The following is a 23,626-nucleotide window of genomic DNA, read 5'->3' on the forward strand; positions in this document are numbered from 1 at the left end:
CCAAATGACATGTTCTGAGAAAATATAAATATTCCCAGGGCCCAGGCCCTTTAACTGACCCCTGCTGCTACCCAACACCACTTTTTTAGAAACCAAACCAAATACGACTATTTTCCTCCTGGGTTCCCATTTACTACTCAGTTATCCCGGGACGACAGCCCCAGAGGACCCAGGGCAGCTGTCATGAGCTAGTTTTGCTGATGAAGTGCCTGAGCCCCAAGAGATGCAATGACTGGCCTGCCAGTCAGGAGTGGCAGAGTAATTTGGGGACCCATACTGTCCGCTGCAGGTTCCTTACTGCTTCATCAGGCCTGTACAGACGCTCCTATAACTGACGAGGACAGTGGGGCCTGGGAAGAAACCCATCCGGCTCTTGTCAGGTGTTGCCGTGGAGAATCCATGAATGAAAGCTCTGTGGGGGACGCAAGGGCCTGTGTGGCAGGGTGGACAGGGCTCTGGGTTCAGATGGGAGGTTTTAGTTGCATATTATAAACTCTTTGAGACTATTAGGATATTTAAAAAAAATCTCTGAGGCCCATTCTTGGCATCCTTGAATGGATTAAATTGATAATTGCTCATATATTACAGGATAAATTGTTTAGGACAGGGCTGCCTGAGGAGAAATTTCCCACTTCCTTCCCCTCAGTGCGATTCATTATTTCCCCTCCTCACCGTGTGCTGTCCAAATCAGGTTATAATAGGAAAGTAATCTTGAATTTTAGAACACAGAGCTTGCAGTGAGAGGGGCCTCAGTTCAAATTTGCTTCCAGCGTTTACTAGTTATAGGGCCCAGGGGCTCAGTCGTTTCCTCTGTAAAATGGGAATGATAATAGCCATTTTAATGGTTTAACTGCAAAGGGATTAGTAACAGGGCTGGAACACAGTAGCTGCTCAGTTGCTTTGCATCTGTCACCGTCACAGGTCTGTGTGAAGGGCCTGCCTGAAAGGACCTCATGGTTTCTGGGTACCAGGCAGGTGAGGGGAGGAGACTGATTTTGCACAGTCATCACATAACAGATGCTTTACGTGTATCGTTCCATGTGATCTTTACAGCAAAGGAAGCAGAATTGTACCCATTCCACAGAGACAGAAACTAGAGCCTCCAGAAATGAACTGACCACTCACGTTTCTGGAAGTGGTAGATTCCGGATTTCAACCCAGGCCAGTAAGACCCCCAAACCTGAGCTTTTTCTTCCACTTGGCCCTAGGAAACGGCGGCCTAGGGAGGTTAGGGGTGAAATTGAGGTTCCCCGGCCCATAAGAGGCTGGGGGTGCCCCAGAAATGAGGCGCGTGGTCTCCGAATCGGGCCCACTCCCCACTAAGGGTCCTAAATGGAAAGCTTTTCCCAGCTGCTGAGTCGCGGGCCGGGACGCTGACGGTGGGACCGCACCTGTGGCGAATGTTCCTGACACGGGGTCGCTCTCCTCAAAGCCTTTCATGGCGACAATGCTGACAAGGTACTCGGCTCCAGGTAAGAGTGCCGTCAGCCTCGTCCGAGTCTTGGTCCCATCCACAGTGACCGTGGAGGGTGTCCCTGGAACACAGCAAAAGCAACACGGGGACTGCTGAGCATCACAGACGCGTGCTCCCCGTGGCCCCGGGAATGGACGTGTCTGACTTGGAAATGACACTACATCTTCGTCCTGTGCCATTTTCTTGACTTCTCATCTGCTCCTACCCTCTGGCATAAGAGAAGAGGTCTTACTTTTCGTATAATGTGTTTTTCCATCCAGGCAGAGGCCAAAAACCAAGCCAGGAGAGGAAAAAACATGAAGTCACAATGTGCTAAAAATGGCAAATTTCCGTTCAGCAGAGAACTGTCGTGTTGCGCAAATTTTCCTTCTTTTTCTCACAGAGAATATGGGAAGCTCACTACGTGATATATATCTAATACATTTAACCCCTTGTCTTAGGTTAGGGATAGACAGGCTCCCTTACTAGCTGAGATTCTACTCTTTAAGAAAAGACCATGGTCATAGTCAAGTTTGTACTCTTATAGTTATTAAGAAGTCCAAAACTTATATTTCTTACAATTTCAGGGCTGGCGAGGAGCTTGAACATCAGCTGGCCAAACTCTCTGAAGAGGTTGTCAAGTACTCTCTCTGTACACACTTCTGCTAACAGGGAGCTCACTACCTGCCAGGATGCTTTTAGGCAGATTTGACCGTTTCCTCCATGGCCTCTGTTACAGCCCATGTGCTCTACGCTAGAACTCCCGATTTGACTAAGTCACAACTTCTCGCCCTTTATTGAGAGACAGATCCAAAGGCAAAACCTCACACATATCTAGGTCAAGGCCAGCTTTTCAGATGAGCATGCTCAGAGAGAAAAGGTCATTGTGTGAAAGCAATATTGGGGATCTATTTCTCATAGATGTTTACAGTTTCAGGGCTGGAAAGGGTCTTCATAAAATGACCCTCACAAGGTAGTGTCTTCTAAGGACCTCACAGCACTTTACGAACAAAGTCTGTCCAGATGGTCTCAGACATAAGGATGGCCACGATGTCTGGGATGACAGGAATGACCAGGGTCTCTTCAGTTTCCCACCCAAACCCTCCAGGCTCCTCCTCCCGTTCCCTCCCCAAGTCCCCTACCTCCTGCAGTGGGCACATAGGTAATCCGGAAGCTCTCCACCTGGGCAGCGGGTGCCATCCAGCTGACAGCAGCCGAGTTTTCAGTGATGTCCGAGAAAATGATTTCCTTCGGGGAGCCCATGGCTGTCCAGGAGAAAACAAAGGAGAAACCCAGAGTCAGTTAACTATCCTGATTATGAAAGATTCTTCCTGGATTCCTTATCCAGGCGAAGTCAGCCCCTAGTCCGTGTCTGGGCCGAGCCTTTAGGATGGAGAGTGTGGTGATCTGTGGCCGAGTTACGACTTGATAGAAACAACCATTCTTCCATTCAGGTACAGGGCCCAGGGATGTGGAGCTGCCATTTGGTTTCATTCATGGAGAATGTTAGCCCCATAGCTGACGTCTAAGGAAGTGTGGGCAAGTGGATCCTCGGCTTGAAACACACTGTCCTTTAATTCTGGATTTTAGCATTTTAAAAAACTTGGCTTTCTAGTTCCTTTTATTAAATGATACCAAGACTTCACAACTGTATAGTTCTTTGCATTTTGTAAGGATGAACCCTCATTCGGAAAACCCTGAGAAGAAGGCATGGTTAGTCATTTGGCAGAGAAGTAAACTGAGGCTCGGTTTCCCAATGAACATACTTGTGATATGACCTTTCTGGGTCCTAGGACTGGGCAGTAGAACTGAGTATAACCCCAGGATCATGGAAATAATGTTCACATGGACATTGACCTCGACAAACCCATTCCCAGAACTGGATGGAGGTCCAGAGCCAGGGGAGTAACCTTGGGCCCATCACCAAAGCAAACAGCCCATGGACATTGGGTTTACCTGCGGCGAAAGCTGTGCCCAGGGGCCAGTTTCTGCTACATAAATACTTCCCCCTACAAACCCGGTGTCCTCTGGCTTTTCTCAGTGTATTTTTTGGCGTAGCTTTCTGCCCTCTTTAGCTGACCATGCTTAACCAGAGAATTCAGGAAACAATTTTCAGCTCTCCAGGGACTCTCACTTCATCTTTTCCCCTCTCCAGCCCACATCGATCATTAAGTTCTGAAACCCGCAGACGATTTTGGAGAGGGTGTTTTTTGTTCTCTCTCCATTTCTATCTTTTTCTCTCCTCCTACGGTTTTCTCTTGCAACCTTGCAGCCACCCCCAGACTCTGTGGCCACCTGGGGTTTTGCCCTCTCCTGGGAGATCTTTGGAAACCACAAGAGCTCTGGAGCCTGCAATATCTTGATTGTCCAAATACTAGGTCCCTTTGCTTCACTGAGCCTCAATTGCTCCGACTGTCCAGTGATATATGGTGCCCACCCTCAGGGATGTTTTGAGGATTAGCAGAGATAATGGGTATAAAGCCCCTAGCGCAGAATCTGGCATACAGTAAGAATTCAGTAAACACAATCGCCCCCTCTTTACTTTCTTTCCCGTGTGACCCTTTCTGTCACGGGTCACCTTGGATTTTGAGGTAGCCCCCAGGAAAGATTGAAATGAGGCCAGCTGAGAAACGAACCCCAGGGAGCAGTGTAAACTCAGGTTCCAAGGCTCTCCTGCAAAGTTCACTGATGCAGGTCCTAGCCCGTTTGAGAAGGTGTATCTTGAGACCACAGCTTTCTTCTCCAGATCCCAGTTTTCTCATCTGCAAAATGGCAATATTATCTGCCCTATCTGAGAAACTGTCGGAGCCAGTAGCCTCACCCACCGTGCCCTCCTGAATGGCCCGGTAGTGGTAGAATTTCAGGGTTGATGTGTGTGATGTTTCTGGACCACAGACCTACCTAAGTGTGGAAGACTATTTGCTATTTGAGCATGTCTCCTTCTGCACGAAGGGCCTGGACCCTCCAGAAGGGAGGATCGCCAAGCGTCTCTGCAGATGCGTAGACCCAGGCCCCAGATCCAAGGTCACTGAAACGCTGTGGTATGTGGTTTCAAGTGCATCTGAACTGGAACTGAGCGGAGGAGTTAAGAGGCTGTTTGGCTGGGAAAAGTGGGGTGCAGTTGGAGGGGGCACATTCTGGGAGTTGGGAAAAGAGGCACCGACTACCCCCATTGGCCTCAGGGGTGCATGCCTGGGGCTCCCAATGGGGACAGGGTAGGAAAATCCAGCAGAGAAAGACAGAATCATTTTACTTTGCTGCTGGATGTGAACTGTTTTCTGTCTGTTCTAGGGCCTGTCCAGATGGTGCCCAGAGGTGTGTTGGCACTGAGCTCCCGAGGCAAAAGAAGCTCCTGGCAACTCTGCGCCTTCCAAAGGGGGGGCAAGGCTATGGTGAAGGAGGACATGGCAGATGCAGGAAATGACAGACAGAAGGAGCAAAACAGTCATAACCTAAGTATCCATCAGTAGGGAAATGGTCACATAAATAAGGTGCACGCGTTTCTCTCTGAGATCTATTAATAAGCAAGGAACACACACACACATGAATTTCTCTTTGTGAACTACAAGGCCCCAGAGAAAGAAAATAAATAAAGAAAGGGCTTTCCAAAAAAGTGGGGTCTGCCTTTTCTTTTGTTCTTAAAAAAAAAAAAATCATGATTATTCATTCTCCTTTGGCTTTAGAACTGCAGGAAAAAACTTGCCTCTAGAAAAAAAGACCCACGAAACAAAATCAGTGATCAGAAGTAAACTCTGAGAGACAGTGTTTATAAACCACGGTCAAAATCAGGCTCTGCCTCTGATCTGCAGTTGTTTTATGGGCAGCCACAGGGGGGAGGAGACAAGGGCCCACGTCCCGGGGATCGGGTGTCCCTGTTAATAAGAAACAGGGTTTTTTCCCCCTGACCGAATGGCTGCCTGGATCCCAGCGTTTCCTCCACATCTACACACATTGGTTGTGAATTCTACAGGTGGCTTCTGGGAGCTCATTAGGTCCCGAAACTCGCTCTCATGAAAAACCCACCTCTGGACAAGGAGAAGATCTGGGCTAGTGGAATGCCCTATGCCTGTCAGAGTGGCAAGGACGTGCAGGGCGGACAAAAGTAGGTTTACAGTTGTTTGTATGGTAAATGATGCAATAATTAATAAACAGTAATACCAGAATAAACTGTGTTCCGGGTACTCACAACTGCGAACCGACTTCGCCCATCCCTGTGTGTTCATTGGTTATCTGTCATCCAGCCTGATTATATTTAATAGTATTAAAATAAGTTTGGGCTCTATCCCGAACCTGGCTGTGTGACCTTAGGCAACTCACTTGATCTTTCCGGGCCTCAGACTCTTCGCGCACAAATAGAAGCGGCCGGGCTACAGCAGTTCTCCGGTCCCCTTCACCCCTCCCTGTGGTTTTGCAATTCTTTCCCTGGTTCCCCTTTGAACAGCCATCTCTGGCTAAGGCTACGTCTCCCCACTTCCCTCAGTTCTGAGAAGGGATTCGCCCACCTGGTGTAGGCCTCTCCTCTGCCTTCTACGGAGCCATCTCAGTTTCCATATTATTATAATTATAATAAAGAGTCGGGCTATTAACCATCTTCCTTCACTCTCCTTGGAACAACTCATATGGAGCGGGTTTCCACGCCCCGCTAGAGCTTTCTAGACCCTTCTAGACTTCTCGAGTCGCCGTGAGTATCGAATGCAATCAGCGGGCTTCCTGAGCTGCAGCCCTCGACCCTGCCCGCTTCCTCTTTTCTCCGTCCTGATTCCGGTACAGATCACTCACACACAAAATGTTATAAATACTAATCTTATAGGTGGAGTGTGGTTTGAACATTTGACCAAAGACCGAGGAAGTATATCCTCTGGATAAAAAATGATGAGAGATAATAGGTAGAAGGAAAAGTCTTTGGAATGAAGCGCTGGTGCTGTACTGGTGACAATAATGAATATGTAAGTTTGCTGAGCCCTTGCTATATGCCAGTCCTGCTTTGAGCCTCCCATGAATTACCTCATCCAATCATCACAACACTGTTAATTAAAGGGCATCATACCCATGCCCTTTCTGTGGAAAGACTAAGCCAAATGGTGCAAGGTCACCCCGTCTGCAACGGAAAGAGCCAGGGTCTGAAGGCGAGCTCGTCTGCACGCACAGCCCTGCGAGGACAAGGCCCCCAGGGAGCGCCGTCTCCGTGCCCTGCTCCTGTGCCCTGTACGGTACCTGTCGTTGCTATGGCACTGACTGGCTGGGACCGCCTTCCTCTGCTTATTCCATAGAGTTCGATTTCGTACGCGGTGGCCTCGCTGAGGCCTGTTACGTCCCTGGTACGTTCGGGGGCAAGGAGGGTTATTTCCAGCGGCTCAGACTGCTTTTTGGTGTCTCTGATTTTGAGAACAAAACTGTCGAAGACCCCTTCATCAGCCGTCCAGGACAGACGGAAACCGTCCGGGGTGGCATCTGAAACCAGAAGGTTGTCCACTTCTGGCTCGGCTTCTAGAAGGGGAGAAGGTGGCGGGAGGAGGAGAGAAAACATCATCGATCAGCGCGTGCAACGCCCCCTCCGGGGGATGTCAGTACGCAGAGGTCCCGCGCACCGCAAGGAAAACCGTTCAGCGTGAAGGAGTCTAGCAGGCCTAGGAGGGGAGAGACGGTGCGGGCGCATTCACTACAGACCGGGGGGATGCTCGCGTTTGTGAGTTTTGTCTAAAAGCAAGTCTATAAATCCACATCTGGACTCAGCCGTGGCCCCTCCCCTGCGTTATTAAACAAGTTCAAAGCCAGTTACTTGTTTACATTTGCTCTCTGTCTTCCAGTGGCTGAGTGCCCATCCTCTGTGAGATCTTTCTCTTTTCTTTTTGGAAAGACAAATAAACCAGCATTAACGATCTGTACAGATGCCTGTGATGATACCGCTGATTATATTTCCCTTGATCATGAGCAAAATGGCTTTTAAAATGATATAAATGTTAGGATCCTTCGCTTTTTTTCTTGGAGCCGTTTTACTAAAGAAGGCTCCTACTCCTGACTTGCTCGCTTCGTTTTGTTCCCATTAGATAAGTGCTAAGACGGTGGACCTGAGGCTTGGAACCTCTTGTGCTGAATACTTTGGACTTAAGGTATTATCTTGGATTGCCTGATCTAGACAAAACTCAACGTCAAGACAAACTTACAGCTGAATTTCCCAAAGTGTACGCACAGAAAACTATTCCTGTTAGATTTTCTTCCTTAAAGGTATCCATTGTCCAATAAGCTTGGGAAATACTGCCTGGCTAAGTCCCTCTTGGAGAGACACATACACCTTCTGGATGCTCTGTACGGCCTTGTGGTCAAGGGTCCTGTTAAACTATGTTTAAGTCAGTGTTTCCGAAACTTATTTGAACATGGGACTTCTTTACCATGTAGGACTTTGAATATTCTATGAAACTAATAATCTCTAGACTTTGGGAAACACAGATTTCTGAATGTTAATGCTGTTAATGCTCTATTTCTCTAGGAATTATTAGTCTTGAGAAAATTATGGATTTAGTCTGTGTTGAAGAATATCTATGATATTAGTGATTACCAATATAATAAGTTGATCATTGGTTTTCCAGTGACGAGCCCACCTGGTAAATTTGTCCAGGGTATAGTTGAAACTTGGAGATGGTAAATGTAGTAAGTTTTTGAAATATACTCATTGGTATATTTCTTCTGAGAAGGCTGAAATGTAGCTGGGGCCCAGCCAGGATGAACACAGGGGAAGGGAAAGTAAATGCACGAGAGCTACGGATAAGACATGGTCTAAAGGACTTGGGACACCAAGTGGAAACATTTCAACCTTCTTGTTTCTGGGGTGGGAGAAGGGGAGTGCTCATTAGAGACATAAGACAAGGGAGACCGTGGTGGGGGGACGTAAAAGAACAGGCCACATGTATGGATTGAGTAGACAACGTGGAAAAGATGTTAAAACCGTGGTGACCCGGTAAAGAGGCTACGTGATAAGAAACCAGAAGGGAAGAAAATGGCTCACTTGAATCAAAATACCTGTAACAATCTCAGCCCTCAAGGGCTTGGTTTGGTGCCCTTGGGTGAAGCCAGAGATCATGACCTCATAGCCAATGCCGGTTATGAGGCCTCTAAGCTCCAGCTTCCTCTGGGTTCCTGAAAGTGTGAATTCCTGGGGATCCAGCAGCTTCCCTGAATCCACCACCGTTACTAGGAAGCTGTCAAAGGCATTCTCCGATGCCATCCAGGAAACTGTGAACCCGTAGGGATTAATGTCGGAAATGGTTAGGTTTTCCAGAAGGGGCAGAGCCTCTGAAAGAAGGGAGGAGTGAAAAGAACTCAGGTTAGCAGCAATGACTCTGCCAGGATAGCACAAGTCTCCACAAACACTGACAGATACCCCATCAACAAGTACATGTGTTGCATGCTCAGCAAATGGATATTAGTAAGAGTTTACCAGTAGCTAGATGATGGTATCTTCAGCCTATGAGATAGATATTATTTGCATTATACAGGTAAGAAAATTGAGCTTCAAAGAGGCTGATTAACTTGGCCAGAGTCACATAGCTAGTATGTGACAGAGCAAGGGTTTTTAGCAGAGTCTGACTCCGATGGCCATGAACTTCTATTTGGATATTTCGTGTTGGGTTTGGACCCTTTCTCTACTTCCCACTTGTCTTGGGTTTTGAAGCAAATCAGCTTTTTACACTTCCTTTTTGGTGTACTCACATGTTTCTATTCCACTTCTAGTTCACATTTTGAATCAAGTTGATTAGGCCAATTAGTGACACATGTCCACAAGGGAGATAAAGGGAGAAAGTAAAAATTTTCATGTGCCAAAACGAACAAACGATGGTTATGGCCAGTGAAGAATACTAAGATTTGCTAATTCTTTTGATGTGTATTTTTCTGGATCTTCAGTAAGTTCTGTCATCATCATTTGTTCATTCATTCACCAAATACCTATATGCCAGGCACTCTTACTTCTATGTACCGAGGGGTCTTTCCACACATTGGGATCCCCAAGAGGAGTGAGCTTATACCAGCTGAGTTTCTGTCAATACTTCCCCCCTCCCTCACATCTAAAGAAACAGAGAGGTCAATGACTTGCCCAAGGCCACACATCTACTAGGAGGCTAAGCTCAGATCCAATCCAGGTCATCAGACTCCAAGTTCAATGTTTTTTCCACACCCTTAGCCAACACCTAATTAGTCAGCCTCACCAGTGCTGGCAAGTCCTGAGGCATGAGCAGGATTAGTAAAGGACCAAAGCCTCCTCTCTACCAAAACAAAACATAGTAATGGTGAGTGCATTTATTTTTTATCAGAAGGGGCATGGACACGGGACTTCCACGGCCAAGGCCGCTGTAGCTGTGTCTAGTTCAGAGCCTTCGTTTTCATTGCAGCTAAATGGAAACTTTCAAAGAGATAAATGACTGTACACTAATGCCCACAGTCTAAACCCGGGATGTAAAGAAAAATGTTTTAAAAAGAAGTGTTTGGTGAGTGAATGAACAAGTAAATAAATGCCCTCATCCCCTGTGCAGAGATTTAAATTTTCTGAGGCTTGGACTTTCTATACTTATGTTGAAACACTTGGTGTTTATTCTGAGACATTTTTTTTTAACCATGTAAAGATCTCTCCAGAATCCTAACTATGTCAAAGGCAAAGATGAAATCACATGTACTGTGCAAACAGGCTGCCTTGTCTGGAAGACAAGAGTCTCAAATTCCGTCGCTGGGCTTTGCTTAGATAAGCGGCGCCTCACGTTGGGAGCTGGCTTCTCTGCACCTCCAAGCCATCAAAACAGCGCTTTCTGATGAAAAGGAGCGCGTTCAGGCTAATTAGCCAGCCAAGGGCCTGTTATTTGTAGTCTCTCATGCTCATTCCCCCCTCCCCCTATTTAAAATATGCTTCTTTATAAATGCAGTCCTTTCTCTTCAAGGATTAGCTGAGACAGCGCTGTAGCTGGATCTAGGATTCCCAAAGCAGCCTTCCCCGCCTCCTTTTCTCCTCTGTTCTGTGACAGGTCCTGCAAGAGGCTCCAAGTCAGGGCCTGATGGCATCTGTGGCCGGCTGTTCCTCGCCTCCTGGGCAGTGGGATTCCCATGTCATAGCTACCCTGCCCACCACCCCTGGGCCCCACTAAGGAATTGGCATGGTCTGCGTTTGAAGACCATCGGAATGGTTGAGCTTACATTAGATAACCGGACAGAAAATATAACCGCTTTTTGATCTCACATTAAAACAGGTCCAGGATTCTCTTGAAAACAACAGCAAAGTCCCGATTGCATAGGTCTGTTGTTTCCATCTAGGCTGGCTGCTTATTTTTAAGAGCATCACTTTCCTCGTAGTGTTGGGAGAAAGCAGAGAGGACCAGCATCTGTAAGATGCCAACTGGATGCCAGGAAGTTACAGTTCATCATATCCACTTAGTTCCTGTGACACGGCTGCCAGAGGGACCTGTGGGTGTCCTCTCTTCATACATAAGGAAATTGGGGTTCAGGCCAGTTTCTTTAGTTATATAACCAGACAAGGTTACAAAACTAAAAATACATGGGAGAGGATCAGAAACCACTCAGGCCTCATCCCCAAATCCTCACTCTTGTAGGACACTCCATTGCCTCCAATTCAATAGTTACTTGAACTTATTAACCCATCTCATTTATAGCAACCTAGACCCTAGGAGAGTCCTGGTTTAATGTGAAAACCAGATGGCAAAGCTGCTTCTCCTGTTTTTCAGACTAGATATTTGGTAAATTGACACTTTTTGCAGCCTGATTTAGGATGATCTCAGGAAAGAAAAGACAAAAACATTTCTTTACTTAATTCAAAGAGAAGTTGGAAGTCAAGCTTAATGAGGGGGTAAGGTTAAATTAAACTTGGGATTTATCTACTATCCTAGGTTGAGCCTTCATGAATCTGTTAAGTCAATTTTAGAGAAGTATTTTTTTTAGGAGAAAAAGATAAATTATTATATTTCTAGGACAGGTGGTTTATGGGCTGACTGCCTTACGTAGCATGATTTATGGACAAAATTCCTGCCCTGGGCCATTATTAACTTCAAGCTCACTCTTTAGCCAGGATCTCCAGACTGTGAGTCAGACAGCCTATAAAACTGAGCATAGACATCCGTGGATGCTTTATACAACTGTTGACCAAGCCTCTTGGCAACAGTCTCTGCTCTCTCTTCACTTAGAAGTTTATATATGGAGTGAAGACGAGGTTTGGAGTTCAATTTCTCTTTAGAATGCCTATTAGCTTCCTCCCCTTTGCCCCTCTCAGAATTCTAAGCAGGCAGGTGAGAACCTTTGAATGAGTACCTGTCACAACAAAGGCAGTGAGGGGTCTGGTGGGGTCCCCAGCCCAGGTGGTCCCTGTCACACTAATGTCATAGCCAGTGTTCTCCACCAAGCTGGTGACGTGAGCCTGCTGTGTATCTCCTGAGACCGTGAACTGCTGGGGCTCATGCAGTGCATGAGAATCGCTAACACTGATAACAATCTTTGCAAAAGGCCCAGCTCGGGCGGCCCATGACACGTTGAAGCTGTAGGGAGTAATATTGCTAAGAATTAGCGTGCCCCACTGTGGCTCTGGCTCTGAAGAGGAAGAAGGGACATGGGCAGAGAGAAAGAGACACTGTTAGCGGAAGCGGTGGATCTCTCCAGAATGTAGCCACAGAACATGAAAGTATCAATCCCTCCGAAGAGTGGCTGAAAGGTAGTACATTCGTCTCCACTGCTTCATGGCAGGCACAGATTTTTGCTCTTTTTCAGTGTAGGCATGGCCATTTGCTAGTCAGGTATGAAGGAAAGAAACAAGCTAGGAGAGCAGCAGACAGGGTTAATGCACAGGTGTTAAGGGTACAGCCGTTAAGGTCTGTAACGGGCCCTAACTTTGTAAGATGTTCCGAGAAGACGGCTCCTTGTGGAGCAGGCATGGTAGACACGGAAGGCAATACCTCGCCCTGGAGATTTGCAACGCATGCTAGCATTTTAGAGACTCTGAGATGCTGGTTCTATAAAGAAATCTACTTGATTGTGGTTAGCACAGCATTTCATAAACTTATTGATCCATGGGTCCCCTTTATGAGGGATATTCTTTGAACATCTCAAGAAGCTGGTCTTAGAAAATCTCCTTTGAAGTTTCCTTAGTCTCCTGCATATCTATTTGGATATTAAAAGTAAATATCCGTACAAGAGAAATGCTCAACAGTATTTATAAACCCAAATGTATATGCCATAGGAAAACCTACATCTCACTCCAAAGGCTGTAAATGTGAAAATGGCTTTCATTGAAAAATGCCTGGGGCATGCAGACATGAAAGAAAAACCTGAAGTTGGGGGTTGCATTTTTCTGATTGGCAAGTTCACGTATTGGATCCTTTGGAAAGGTGGATGGTTCCACTAAAGGTAAGTGTCTCTTGTCCCTTGAAGTCTAGACAATCAGTGATAAGAGCAACCCATTTTTAAAGCAGAGGGCCTGTACCGCTGCTTTCAGCTGAGATGCGTGTGGTCTGGCCTCCTAAATGCACATTTATCAGATAATACTAACACTAAAGTAAGTTCAACCCAGCCTGTATTTCAGAGAGAGGCAGGAGCCCTGGAGGGCTGCAACACGAAAGTGGGGATTTAGGGTTGGGAAGGAGCAGACTGACCCTCCCAAGGACCTAGGGGTTGTTTTGCTGCAGCTACAGTATTTGCAGGAAGGAAAGGACTCATTTGGATAAACTTTAGCTGGACAATTGCACAGCACAACTCGATGCCATAAAATCCCTCGGGACAAAAAGGATCTGGCTCAGAAGCAGAACGTAGCCTAAGTAATGGCATGGGATTTCCTGCCTAGCAGTCAGTTTGAGAAGCTAATGATGGTATAATTTTCAGCCACAGCTTTGGCAGATTCCCTCAACCCCACAAAAGGCAAAATCCTCCAAAAGGGACTCTGTTCGTCCTATATTTGGCTGTGGGAGCAATCTCCCGAATTAAGGATGCACGTGAGGACTCTCCTCATGTGAGCAGACAGAGACCTGCAGTGCCAACACACTCGCCATGCTGAATAAGAGCTGGCTTCTCAGGGTCAGGGTTCCTGCCAGCCGTCTCCCGAGGGGGCAGCCAAGCTGAAGAGGGAGATGCAAGAAAAACTCCGCGACAGAAGGTAGTTAGTGCTCCATGCGAGCTGGGGACAGTTTTCTCCCACCGCTTCTCACCCTTTGAAATGACTCCTTGACATGCTGAATTTTCCAAAACGGAATGCTCTGATTATTCATCGCATGCTCCAAGACTTGGACAAGATGATGGATGAAAGGAAGACTCTTTGTGACAGATTTCAGTGGATGACAAAACATGCTTGATAGAGTAAATGTGAAAAAAGAGCAGTCTGTTTGTAGGGCATGCAGGCAAATGGAGGTCCCAAGGACAAGATGCGACCACCGGGTCCTCTCATGTGGTTCTTAGGATGCATTTTAGGGTCTTTTCTCTGCATGTTAGTGGCACTGCTTTTACAATCTTTGTGGAGAGAAAGACAATGTCGAGCATTCTGACCAAGGGCCCAAAGATGGCATGCACACACCTCTCTGAGTATGACAAAGGCAAACTCTGATTAGAAAGACCACAGGCAGATGATAATGAGAGGAGCTGGAAACGATTACTCAAGACCAGAAGAAAGGATGGTTTAGAAATCCAACCAAAGCAAGTCAGGTTAACTCTCTACAGACAAACAGAGCAACTCCAGATGCGAATGCATATTAAGAAAAAGAGGTTGACAGTGAAGTTCCTTAATTTCGGGTGAGAGTATTTTTTTTTTAATCTTTAAAGCTCTGGTTTGGGTGGCTCTATCAAATTTGAGAAAAATCTGAAGGAAGTAGGAGGGTGAAAAAATGGGGAACGAGTGATTTTTTTGGAATGCTCAAAGGAAGTTCAATGGAGAGTGAAGAACCCATCACAGGAAATACCTGTGGTTGTTTGGACCACCAGGGTCTGAGTGCACTGCCTGCCAACCAGCCCGTGAAGGTGGGCAGTGTAACCAGAAGAAAGTTCGAGGTTGGTGATGACAGAGCTGCAGGGCGCGGCAGGCACTGAACACAACATCGCCTCCTGGAGGTGGTCAGAATTGCTAACTTCTATAAGAAAGCCATCAAAGGCAGCTCCGTGGCTTTCCAGGAGATGGACACACTGCCCCAGGGCACATTTGAGATAGTGAGGTGGCTGAGGAGAGGTCTGGCTACTAAGGCAAGGAGAAGGTTATAGGAAAGCATGCCAATTTAGAACATTCTTCCAGGGTCAAAATCAAAACACATGTGACTAAATCCATAACGTGTTACACTTTACTCTCTGGTAAAGGAACTGGTCCACTGTTGGAAACCAATCTGAGCCTTGAGAAACCAATCTGTATGGTTGATTTTTTCCCTAGGTTTTGTTATACTTCAGCCTGGCTGAGATGAGAGCTAGATAACGCTGGGCCTCTGACTTTTCTGTGGACCACCTGATAGCAATTTGTGGTCTTACGCAGAACGAAAGACAGACCCTCCCTTGGCCATAGGTGATTTATATGACAGATAGTTTTGATGCTACAATGTCTACTTTTTTCTTGAATCCCCCAGAATATGAGATTGTGAACTACAAGAAGAAATTCTCTTGTGCTTCTTCCACAAATAACTTTTTTCCCCCTAGCTTGTGATGTCTTACTTGATCTGTCAAGAGAAGGCATTGTCCCAAATGTGCTAAGAGTACTATCTTGAATGGAAAAGGCTCTCCTTTCTAAGTTCATATAGAATATCCTCTTCTGTGGCCCACCACAGAACATCTGCCACAGTGTGTATGTCACGGGCACTACCCATTTAAAGTGAGAGCCATTTACTCTTCTGCGGACCAAGCTCCTTGTTTAAACATGGCTATTTTACTTCTGCACTTGGCTTGCCACTGACCATTCGCTATCCTGGGGGCCAGGCTGCATGCTCTGGTCTTTTCTCTTAGAGGTGGCATTGGAACTGGGGTGTTCTGGATGGCCTGGTTTCCTTTAGCATTCATCTGATGAGGAATCTGCTCTTTCTCGTTGCTTTCCCAATTGAAAAAAAATGAGCCCCAACACAATTTCATGCAATCATCAGGATATTTGGGTATTAGGAGGTCAAAGGCGCTAAGAAGACAAAACCTATGATTTTTAAGACCCCTTTGATTGATGCAGATGTCCCACCCCAGGGACAATGCTCATTATGGCTTTGGGGGAGGGGAGAATGCTTTCCCCCAGATCCTATATAGCAATCTGGACCAAACTACATCTTATGCTGTAAATGTCCTGGCTTTGTGGGACTCCAGCACGTGGCCGCTGTTAGAAGAGAGTTGTGTTAAATAGTTCTGCAGGGCGTGTTGCTGCACTGTGGCCTGCGGGTCAGGAGGCAAGAAGGATGGCTTCACCCTGCAAGGAAGACCCTGGAGAGAGAGGGCGTTAGAAATGGGAGCGTGCACGTGTACCTGTGGTGGCTGTGACATTGATGGTTTTGGTCCGGATGCCGGGAGCGAGTCCAGAGAGGTAGACAATAAAATCATTACTAGGGCGGAGCCCTGAGATGTGGGCAGTTCGTTCAGCACCAGGGATTGTGTGTTGTATCATCTCCAATGACCTATTGGAATCAATAATTTCAAGGGTAAAGGTCTCAAAGGCTCCATCGGTAGCTGTCCAGGAGAGATTGAAACTCTCAGGGGTTATGTCGGAAACATTTAAGTTTCCAATTTCAGGTTCTCTGGCTGAAAAGAAAAAAAAGGGTGGGGTAGGGTAGGAGAGAAGAGACAAATAAATTTCAGTTAATCATTTGGTTGCGTTTTGAGGTTGAGGTTGTTAATAGAACCGTAGGCGGGTAGAAAGATCGGATACCTGAGGGTTATGGCGAAATGAAGCAGTGTTACCAATCAGTGCCAATGAGGGAGGAAAAGGGGATTTGTTAAAAGAAAAATACGAAAAGGAAGGCAGGCATGGCAGTTAGATTTCCCTGCTCTGGAGCAGCCACTCGTGGCCAGGCTGCTGAAATGTGGTGTGAGAGAAACTTGCTGAATGACTGGGGCTGGACCTGCTGCGCCTGAGCCCAGATGCTCCCAGGAGCCCCACTTGGGGGTGCTGGCCATCGGTCAAAAGATACGAGTGCTGGCAGCTTCCAGTCTCCTGAATGGCACTCAGGAGACCAAGATTACTTGGCTCCCTCCTGCAGGCATCCTTTGCTTTGAGGGAGCTCCCATCTATTCAAGTGAAGACTAAATCATTCTGACGCCATTACCCTCCCAAGATGGTACCTGGAGGTTTCTGATTTTGCGACTTGAAGGAAATGGGCAACTTGTCAGTGTAATTCTTGGTATTTTCTTTATTCTTCTGACAAGGGCCGGCCGTTCTCATATTCTGTTAAAATAGCTTGTCCTCTCTTAACTGCCTTCTATGTGGGCCAAGAAGACTAGTACTGCACTGCCAACAAGGAGGCCTGAGCCAACATGAGGCAGTCAGGCCAAGAAGTAACATTTGGTCCTGCCCAAGCTTTTCTGAGCAGCAGGAATAATACATGCAGAGGGCAGGCAGAAGCAGGGTTTAAAAAGCTAATGCTGTCTCTGTGGCAAGGAAGGAGAAGGCCTTTCCATCCCAGCAGATTTGGTGCAACACAGATCAGATGCAATTATGGCCCTTCCTCCCCCCTACTGACTCATCTGAAGCAAGAATGTTGCTATCACTGAAAAGAAAAACAACATAAAAATACTAAGAACACCCAAACCACAAGATCGGCAGGAGAGATCAGAAGTGGAGGATGGTTTCTCTGCCTTCTGAGGAGGGCTGATCTGTGGACAGGACATGAAATGAGCCACAGGTCCATCCAGGACATCCTCAGCTGCAATTTTAAGGTATTTCAGGGTCCCTGTTCATGCAGCAGTTAAGTTACTAAAATGACTGAGGCTAGAATATGGAGCTATGTTTTTGGTAGAAGCAACTAGGAAATACAGGTTTGCATAAAAGTTTAGTTGCAAGCATTATCTAAAAATGGAGCGTGCATGTGCAAGACGAAACAACAGCCTCTACTGGGCTTCAAGGCAAAGGTGGCCCATGGGAAGATGAACAATGGAAAATGTTGCTGGCAGGCTGCTTGCTTAAGTAGCTCCCAAGGAACACTGGACACCTTGTCACTCAGCAGAGCCATGAGCCAGCTCTGAGGACCATCCTGGGTCCAAGCCGGGAGTGTGCCATCCAAAGGCCAACACTCCAGGGCGCAACTCTTGATTAAAAGAGCAAAAAGGGCACCGGGTCTCTGATATTCAGAGCCGGGGACATTCCTCGCTTCAAGTGCACTTCTCTTAATGAATGGCTTTTTCTTTGGTACCATCTCCAGTCAATTGTGTGATTTTTCTCTCCCTTTTCGGTCTAGCTATCTGCTAATTTGGTGTTCTAACAATGACTCAGTATCTGAGGGAATTGCCCAGAGGAGGGTAATTCAATTCTCTTATTATACTCAGTGCATTTTAAAGAAACATTTAAATTAAAGCATTTTTTTAAAATGCAAGAACAACAGTGCCCATACTCTTGAGGGATTCGGGATAGTAAAGCACTATTTCCAATCAGCAAAAAGACTCTCTAAAACAAGTGATCTGTGCTCCACCAGAACTCACACATGGGAAGGGTTGGCCTTTAGTTAAATCTAGGCACTGGAGGGGAGAGGGAAACCCTTCAGGCTGCCCTCGGAACCAGAGGCATCATTCAACAGACATGAGACGCAGCTGGAGAATCAGACAAAGTCTGGGAGAGGCTAGAAGCTGAAGGTCAGAAAAGGCAACATCTGCACTGTTCATTCTCGAGATGCAAAGGCATCTGGACCAAGGCACAGCCCACAGGGAGGTCTCTGACCATGCACAGCCAGCAGCTAGGGGCACACGGAAAGGATGCAGACAGGGGGAGAAGCTGTCTCCCTGACCTCCGGGGCAGAAAGCAGGGGACCTGGGGAGGGAGCATGAGCATGGAGAGGAAGGTACCTGTGGAGGCCTCAGCGGAGAGCACTGGGGTTCTATAGCCCCGGATCACCCCATAGATGGTAACTCTATAAGGGGTGGCGGCCTTGAGGCCCGGGATGTCCACGGCCCGCAGGCTGCCGGGCACCGTGAGGTTCTGAGCCGCCTCAACCTTGTTGGCCTCCTGCACCTGAATGACAAAGTGCTCATAGGCCTGGTCAGCTGTGGTCCAGTTGAGTCTGAGGCCATCCCAGCCAACCTCGGTCACGGCTAAGTCTCCCAGCTGGGGGAGCTTCTCTGAAGGACAGAGAGGGAATTGTCAGTTCTGGAAACCCAAAATGAGGAAACCAAACGTCCCACAGCCCAGGGAAGAGAGAACAGGGCGAGAGAGTTGCGCGCGTGTGCGTGTGCGAGTGCGAGTGCGAGTGCGTGTGCGAGTGCGTGTGCGTGTGCGTGTGATCATTCTTGGTCTCTGGGTGTTTCCAATTTGAACTGTGGGAAGCCGGCCCCAGCTGTTTTCAGGGACTGAAGATGGTCAGCAAGGGGATGATCTGCATCGTTCACCCCTGAGATGGCAATGCGGTTGGACCACCGCACAACCCACCGGGGGGTCTCTGAGCAGCCACAGCCAGAACTTAAGAAACAACTGGAAAAGGTGGGACTGGGGGCCAGGATAAAGGAAGTGGGAATGGCTGAAAGTGCAGTCTTCAGAGGCAGCCGGGCCTTGGTCAGCATCCCAGCGCTGATGTTTGCTAGCTGCGTCATCTTGGCCTGTCCCCCAGCCCATCTCTGAGCCTCTCTCCTCACCTTTCAAAGGAGCTGACAGCCCCATTTCACTGGGCTGCGTGATGATTAAGTGACACTATTTATAACACTCTGAGTCTACCACCGGACACATAAGTGAGTGCCTGGTAAGCGGCAGCCTAACAAATGCATCATTGTTTTGATGTTGTAACTGCACAGGAACTTCATTACTTTCAGATGACTTTTTCCTTAATTCCATCCAGCTTAGCCCTGTCTAATAAATAGCACCATGACTCACTTGCCTCCTTCTGACCAGATCCCTCCACCTTCACACACGCTGCCCATCCGCTCCCTGCTCACTAAGCCCTCAGGACAACTAGGTCCTGGTCAGCATCAAACTCCCTTAAAGAACAGAGCTGCAGGTTTGCCGATCAAGAGAACAGAGTTTCTGACAAACTAAAGATAACATCTTGACCTCGGCTCTGCTTCAGTCTGCCAGACCCATGAAGGTGGAACAAGCCCTACTGACCACATCCTCTCGAAATCAGACGGAACAACGCCGTGGCTGACGTCAGGACCAGAAGCAATGATCAACCATCCCCTACCCTGGCCCCGACCAGTCAGTAGGACCCACGACCCTAACTCCCTTAGTCGCCATGACTAATGATTTTCCCTCCATATAACCCGTTCCCTAGAAGCCATTGGCGAGCCAGATTTTAGAGCATTAGCTCACCTGTGTCTCTGGGCTTGTTCCATTTCCTTTAGCAAATCTTTACTTTCTTTGCTGCTAATCTCCATCTGCATCTTACTGGGCTTTGATTTGTGCAGGCAAACCAACCCCTTCAGTTCAGTAACAGTGTTTCCCCTTGGGGTGTCTTGGTCATGTGGGAGAGGGTTCCCTGCTTTATTTCATTACTTGACCTTGGCGAGGTCATCTCATTGCTGGCCACATGCTGCCTGACTGGGTTTATAAAGCCTCAGGTTTAGACAAGGCTGATGTTTTATCTCTGCACTTTTCCCAGCTTTCAGGGATCAAAAGTTCTATATGGGATTCTTGGCCCGGTTCGTGCCCTACCAGACTTCCGCCAGTACTTTGTGTCTGAATGAAGAACACCTTCATCACGAAGCAAGGCCCTTTGTGTGAGGTGAGGGCCCAGTTTTAGTTAAAAATGATCATTGCTTGGTGAATGGTGCTGAGCAGGGCCCACTATTTATTTCTCTGCCATGTAAGAAGGGAATTTTATGTAGTTGTTATTGCCGATTTAGAAAGTTAAGATTCAAATCTGAAAAATAAGGCTGAAGTGGCCATGGATTCGAAGTTAGAAACAAAAATAACTGCAGGAATTTTTACTGTGAGAGTCTGAGCAAAGTGGATCATTTAGAGGGGCTGTTTTCAAACTGTGTTCTGCATAGGCTAGGTTTCCTGGAACTGGGTTGGGGCCGTGGGTCTAGGCACCCCCCGCCCCCTTCCTAGCTCATGGAGATCAGCTGTTTGTTTCGCTGTCATAAATGGGGTTCCTTATAAGACTTCATGTGCCAGGGAGTTCTGCTGCTAAAAACAAGTTTACAAACGACAGATATAGACTGTTAGCATCCTGCACCCAGATTACATATGTCTCTATGTAATCTTTGTTCTTTGGTTTGAAACTACCCCAGGAAATATAGGACAATGACAACCTGGCCAGCTTAGGTGGATTCCAACACTACCTTTCTCATTTTGAGAACTGCGTGTAGTTTCTAGCAAGGACCAAATTTACTTGCTATATATGACCAAGAAAACCAATTCTTTGAATTAGATTATTTGGACGGTGTTATCAAAACAGAATATGTAGAAAACATCCTGGGCTTTAGGCTCAGATAAAAACCCTACTATCAGACATCTGACCCATTTTCCCACAGCCCTTTTTAAAGCTGTTTCCAGAAACTTCCTAAACAGTATGGAGTTTTCTATAACAGATGGAGCAGCATATTTTCAGGGGCTAAACTGAGATGAATTGTTTTTCCTCCCCAAATCGAATGAAAAACCTTGAAGTCAAATGTGGCTGTCCTTTCTTGGAAATGTTCCCACCTTGAGTGTCTGTTAAGGAGAGAGAGACTTGGTAATTTTAGAAGATGGCAAGATCATTTCCGAGGTTACTCTGTAGAGATCTGACTCCAACCTGGATGGCAGTGAGAGACTCTGAGGCCACTAACAATAAGCTTTCTCTAGAAAGTTCTGACCTTGTTCTCGTGCCACAGCCCTACTGGTTAAGCCGCTTTTATCATGAGATGTTGCTCTCTGATAAATTTAGCCATTTGCTCTTCAATATTTATTATGGGATGGGCACTTTGCTAGGCACTCTCATGATCTCATTTACTGCTCATGACAGTGTTCTGAGGTAGGAGTGTCATCTGGGATTTGAAGGTGAGAAAAGAAGGCTCAGAGATGTAAACTGATGTCCCCAGGAATATTCAGCCAGGAAGGTGGAATTCCAACCCTGACCTTGCTGAGTTACAGCTTGTGTTCACGCTGCCTCTCAAAGGCACTGAGATAGGCTCTCGCCACAATGGGGAACTTTCTCTGTTCCCAAGACCGGCTGGCTCAATCCCGTCCCCGGTCTGAGAGGAGGGTCCTATACCTGTGATGACCTCTGCAGCAAGGGGTCGAGTGCTGCGGCCCCTGACCTCGCCGTGCAGGGTGACCGTGTAAGGGGTACCGGCCCTGAGGCCCGGGATTTCCACGGAGCGAAGGCTGCCAGGAACGGTGAGACTGTGAACTTCTTTGGCCTGGCCGGCCTCCTGGACCTCAATGACAAACTGCTCATAGATCCCGTCTGGGGTGGTCCAGTGCAGCCTGAGCGCATCCCAGCTAAGCTTGGTCACTGTGAGGTTTCCCAGGTCTGGAACCTCCTCTGTATAAGGACACAGAGTCGCTGAGTTACTAAAAAAGGCACGTTGGAATTCAGGTAAGACGGCATTTGGCCGGGGTTGGGCTGAGCTGTCCTGTGAGTGTCGACTACAGATGCATAATTTATTTAGTGCGGCTGTTGAGATCACTCTAACAGTTGGCACTATAGGCACGGTTTTCCTGTTCAGCCTTTGGGGATGAAAGATAGTTCTAGGGATTGTTCACAGATCTTGTTTTTGATGTACAAATGGAGCCTTGGGGAATCCTTTGGTTTGTTCTTAAAATGAGCTCAGACCAATTCTTTTTCCACTTGCAAACTGTGCTTTCCAATGTCTTAAATATTATTGCTGAATCGTGCTTTGAAAGGAAAGTCACCTCTCGCTTTTGTAAAGGAGTAGGTGGAGTTTTCCTTGGAACCGGCTACCATGCTGGGACTAGGACATGGCCATATAAGGGACGTGACATTTGGACTGAAGCTGGGTGATTCACCACGGGTTTGCCCCAAGGTAGCAGGGGCTGAGCCCAGTTCAGAGCAGGGAAGGGCTCTGATCCGTCCTGAGCATAGAGAGTGGGAGGAAGCAAATAAATGAATTCGTTTAGGATACCTGTCAAGACCTCAACAGAGAGAGGGCTTGTGCTGGAGTCCCGAGTGACCCCGCGGATGGTGATGCTATAACGAGTGGCTGCTCTGAGCCCGGGCAGGTCCAGGGCCCGCAGGCCGCCGGGGACTGTGAGGTTCTGGGCGGCCCCTGCCGCGCCTGCCTCCTGCACCTGAATGAAGAACTGCTCGTAGGCTCCGGCTGGAGCCGTCCAGCTGAGCCGGAGGGCGTCCCAGCCCACCGCGGACACGGTGACCTCTCCCAAACCGGGCACTTCCCCTGGAGGACAGAGAGCCGGTTTAATAGCCAAGTCACATGAGACCCAGGGACTCTTTAACTCAGAATAAGCAGAATGTGACTTTAAAAAAATGTGCCTTTCTTTAGATAAATGCACATCATGAAGCTGCCTAAACTTGTAAAACAGAATGAAGGGTAAGGTGTAGGAAAATGTTTGCTACCTTACTTCTTTAAAGAATTGCTCTAACCTCCAGTAGACAAGGAGATTCGTTTTTTCCGGTTTTGGTTTTGTTAATCTTCACCTGAGGATATTATTTCCCCCCATTGATTTTTAGAGAGAGTGGAAGGGAGAGAGGGAGGGAAGGGGAAAGAGAGAGAGAGAAACATCGATGTGAAAAAGGCACATTAATTGGTTGCCTCCCTCATGCGCCCCAACCAGGGCTGGGGATGGAACCTGCAACCCAGGTACATGCCCTTGACCGGAAATCGAACCTGAGACCCTTTTGGTGTGCATGCTGATTCTCTAACCACTGAGCCACACTGGCCAGGGCTAGTTTTTTCCTTTTAAATAAAATGCTTTCACTTCCCTTACCAGGAGGGAGCCTATTTGTGAAGCTAAAGGTCCCTGCCACTGGGGCTGTGTGTGTAGTCCCCAGGCCGGGCTCTGCTGAACTCCAAAGGGTGTTGTCCACACGGGGTGCAGTGTGAACACTGCCCCTGGAGTCGTGCAGCCTGGTGCTCCCCATCCTTAGACAC

At 47.4% G+C, this 23,626-nt stretch overlaps 1 protein-coding gene across 5 annotated transcripts in view; it reads right to left on the minus strand.

Annotated features, from left to right (window-relative positions):
* TNC (tenascin C) overlaps positions 1–23,626 on the minus strand; it is an 82,069-nt gene that overhangs the window by 13,819 nt on the left and 44,624 nt on the right. For 2 of the 5 annotated variants that reach the window (XM_081150816.1, XM_081150817.1), the window contains exons 12-19: positions 22,640–22,912; positions 21,766–22,038; positions 18,428–18,700; positions 15,902–16,174; positions 8,471–8,743; positions 6,668–6,940; positions 2,596–2,718; positions 1,392–1,535 (exon numbers count right to left, since the gene is read on the minus strand). In XM_081150816.1, coding sequence (XP_081006942.1) covers positions 1,392–1,535; positions 2,596–2,718; positions 6,668–6,940; positions 8,471–8,743; positions 15,902–16,174; positions 18,428–18,700; positions 21,766–22,038; positions 22,640–22,912 — 1,905 coding nt within the window. The remainder of the gene's footprint in view (positions 1–1,391; positions 1,536–2,595; positions 2,719–6,667; positions 6,941–8,470; positions 8,744–15,901; positions 16,175–18,427; positions 18,701–21,765; positions 22,039–22,639; positions 22,913–23,626) is intronic. The other 3 variants (XM_081150818.1, XM_081150819.1, XM_081150820.1) reach the window with 3 other exon arrangements.

This window comes from Miniopterus schreibersii (genome assembly GCF_964146895.1).
Source record: "Miniopterus schreibersii genome assembly, chromosome: 11".
Lineage (NCBI taxonomy): Eukaryota > Metazoa > Chordata > Mammalia > Chiroptera > Miniopteridae > Miniopterus > Miniopterus schreibersii.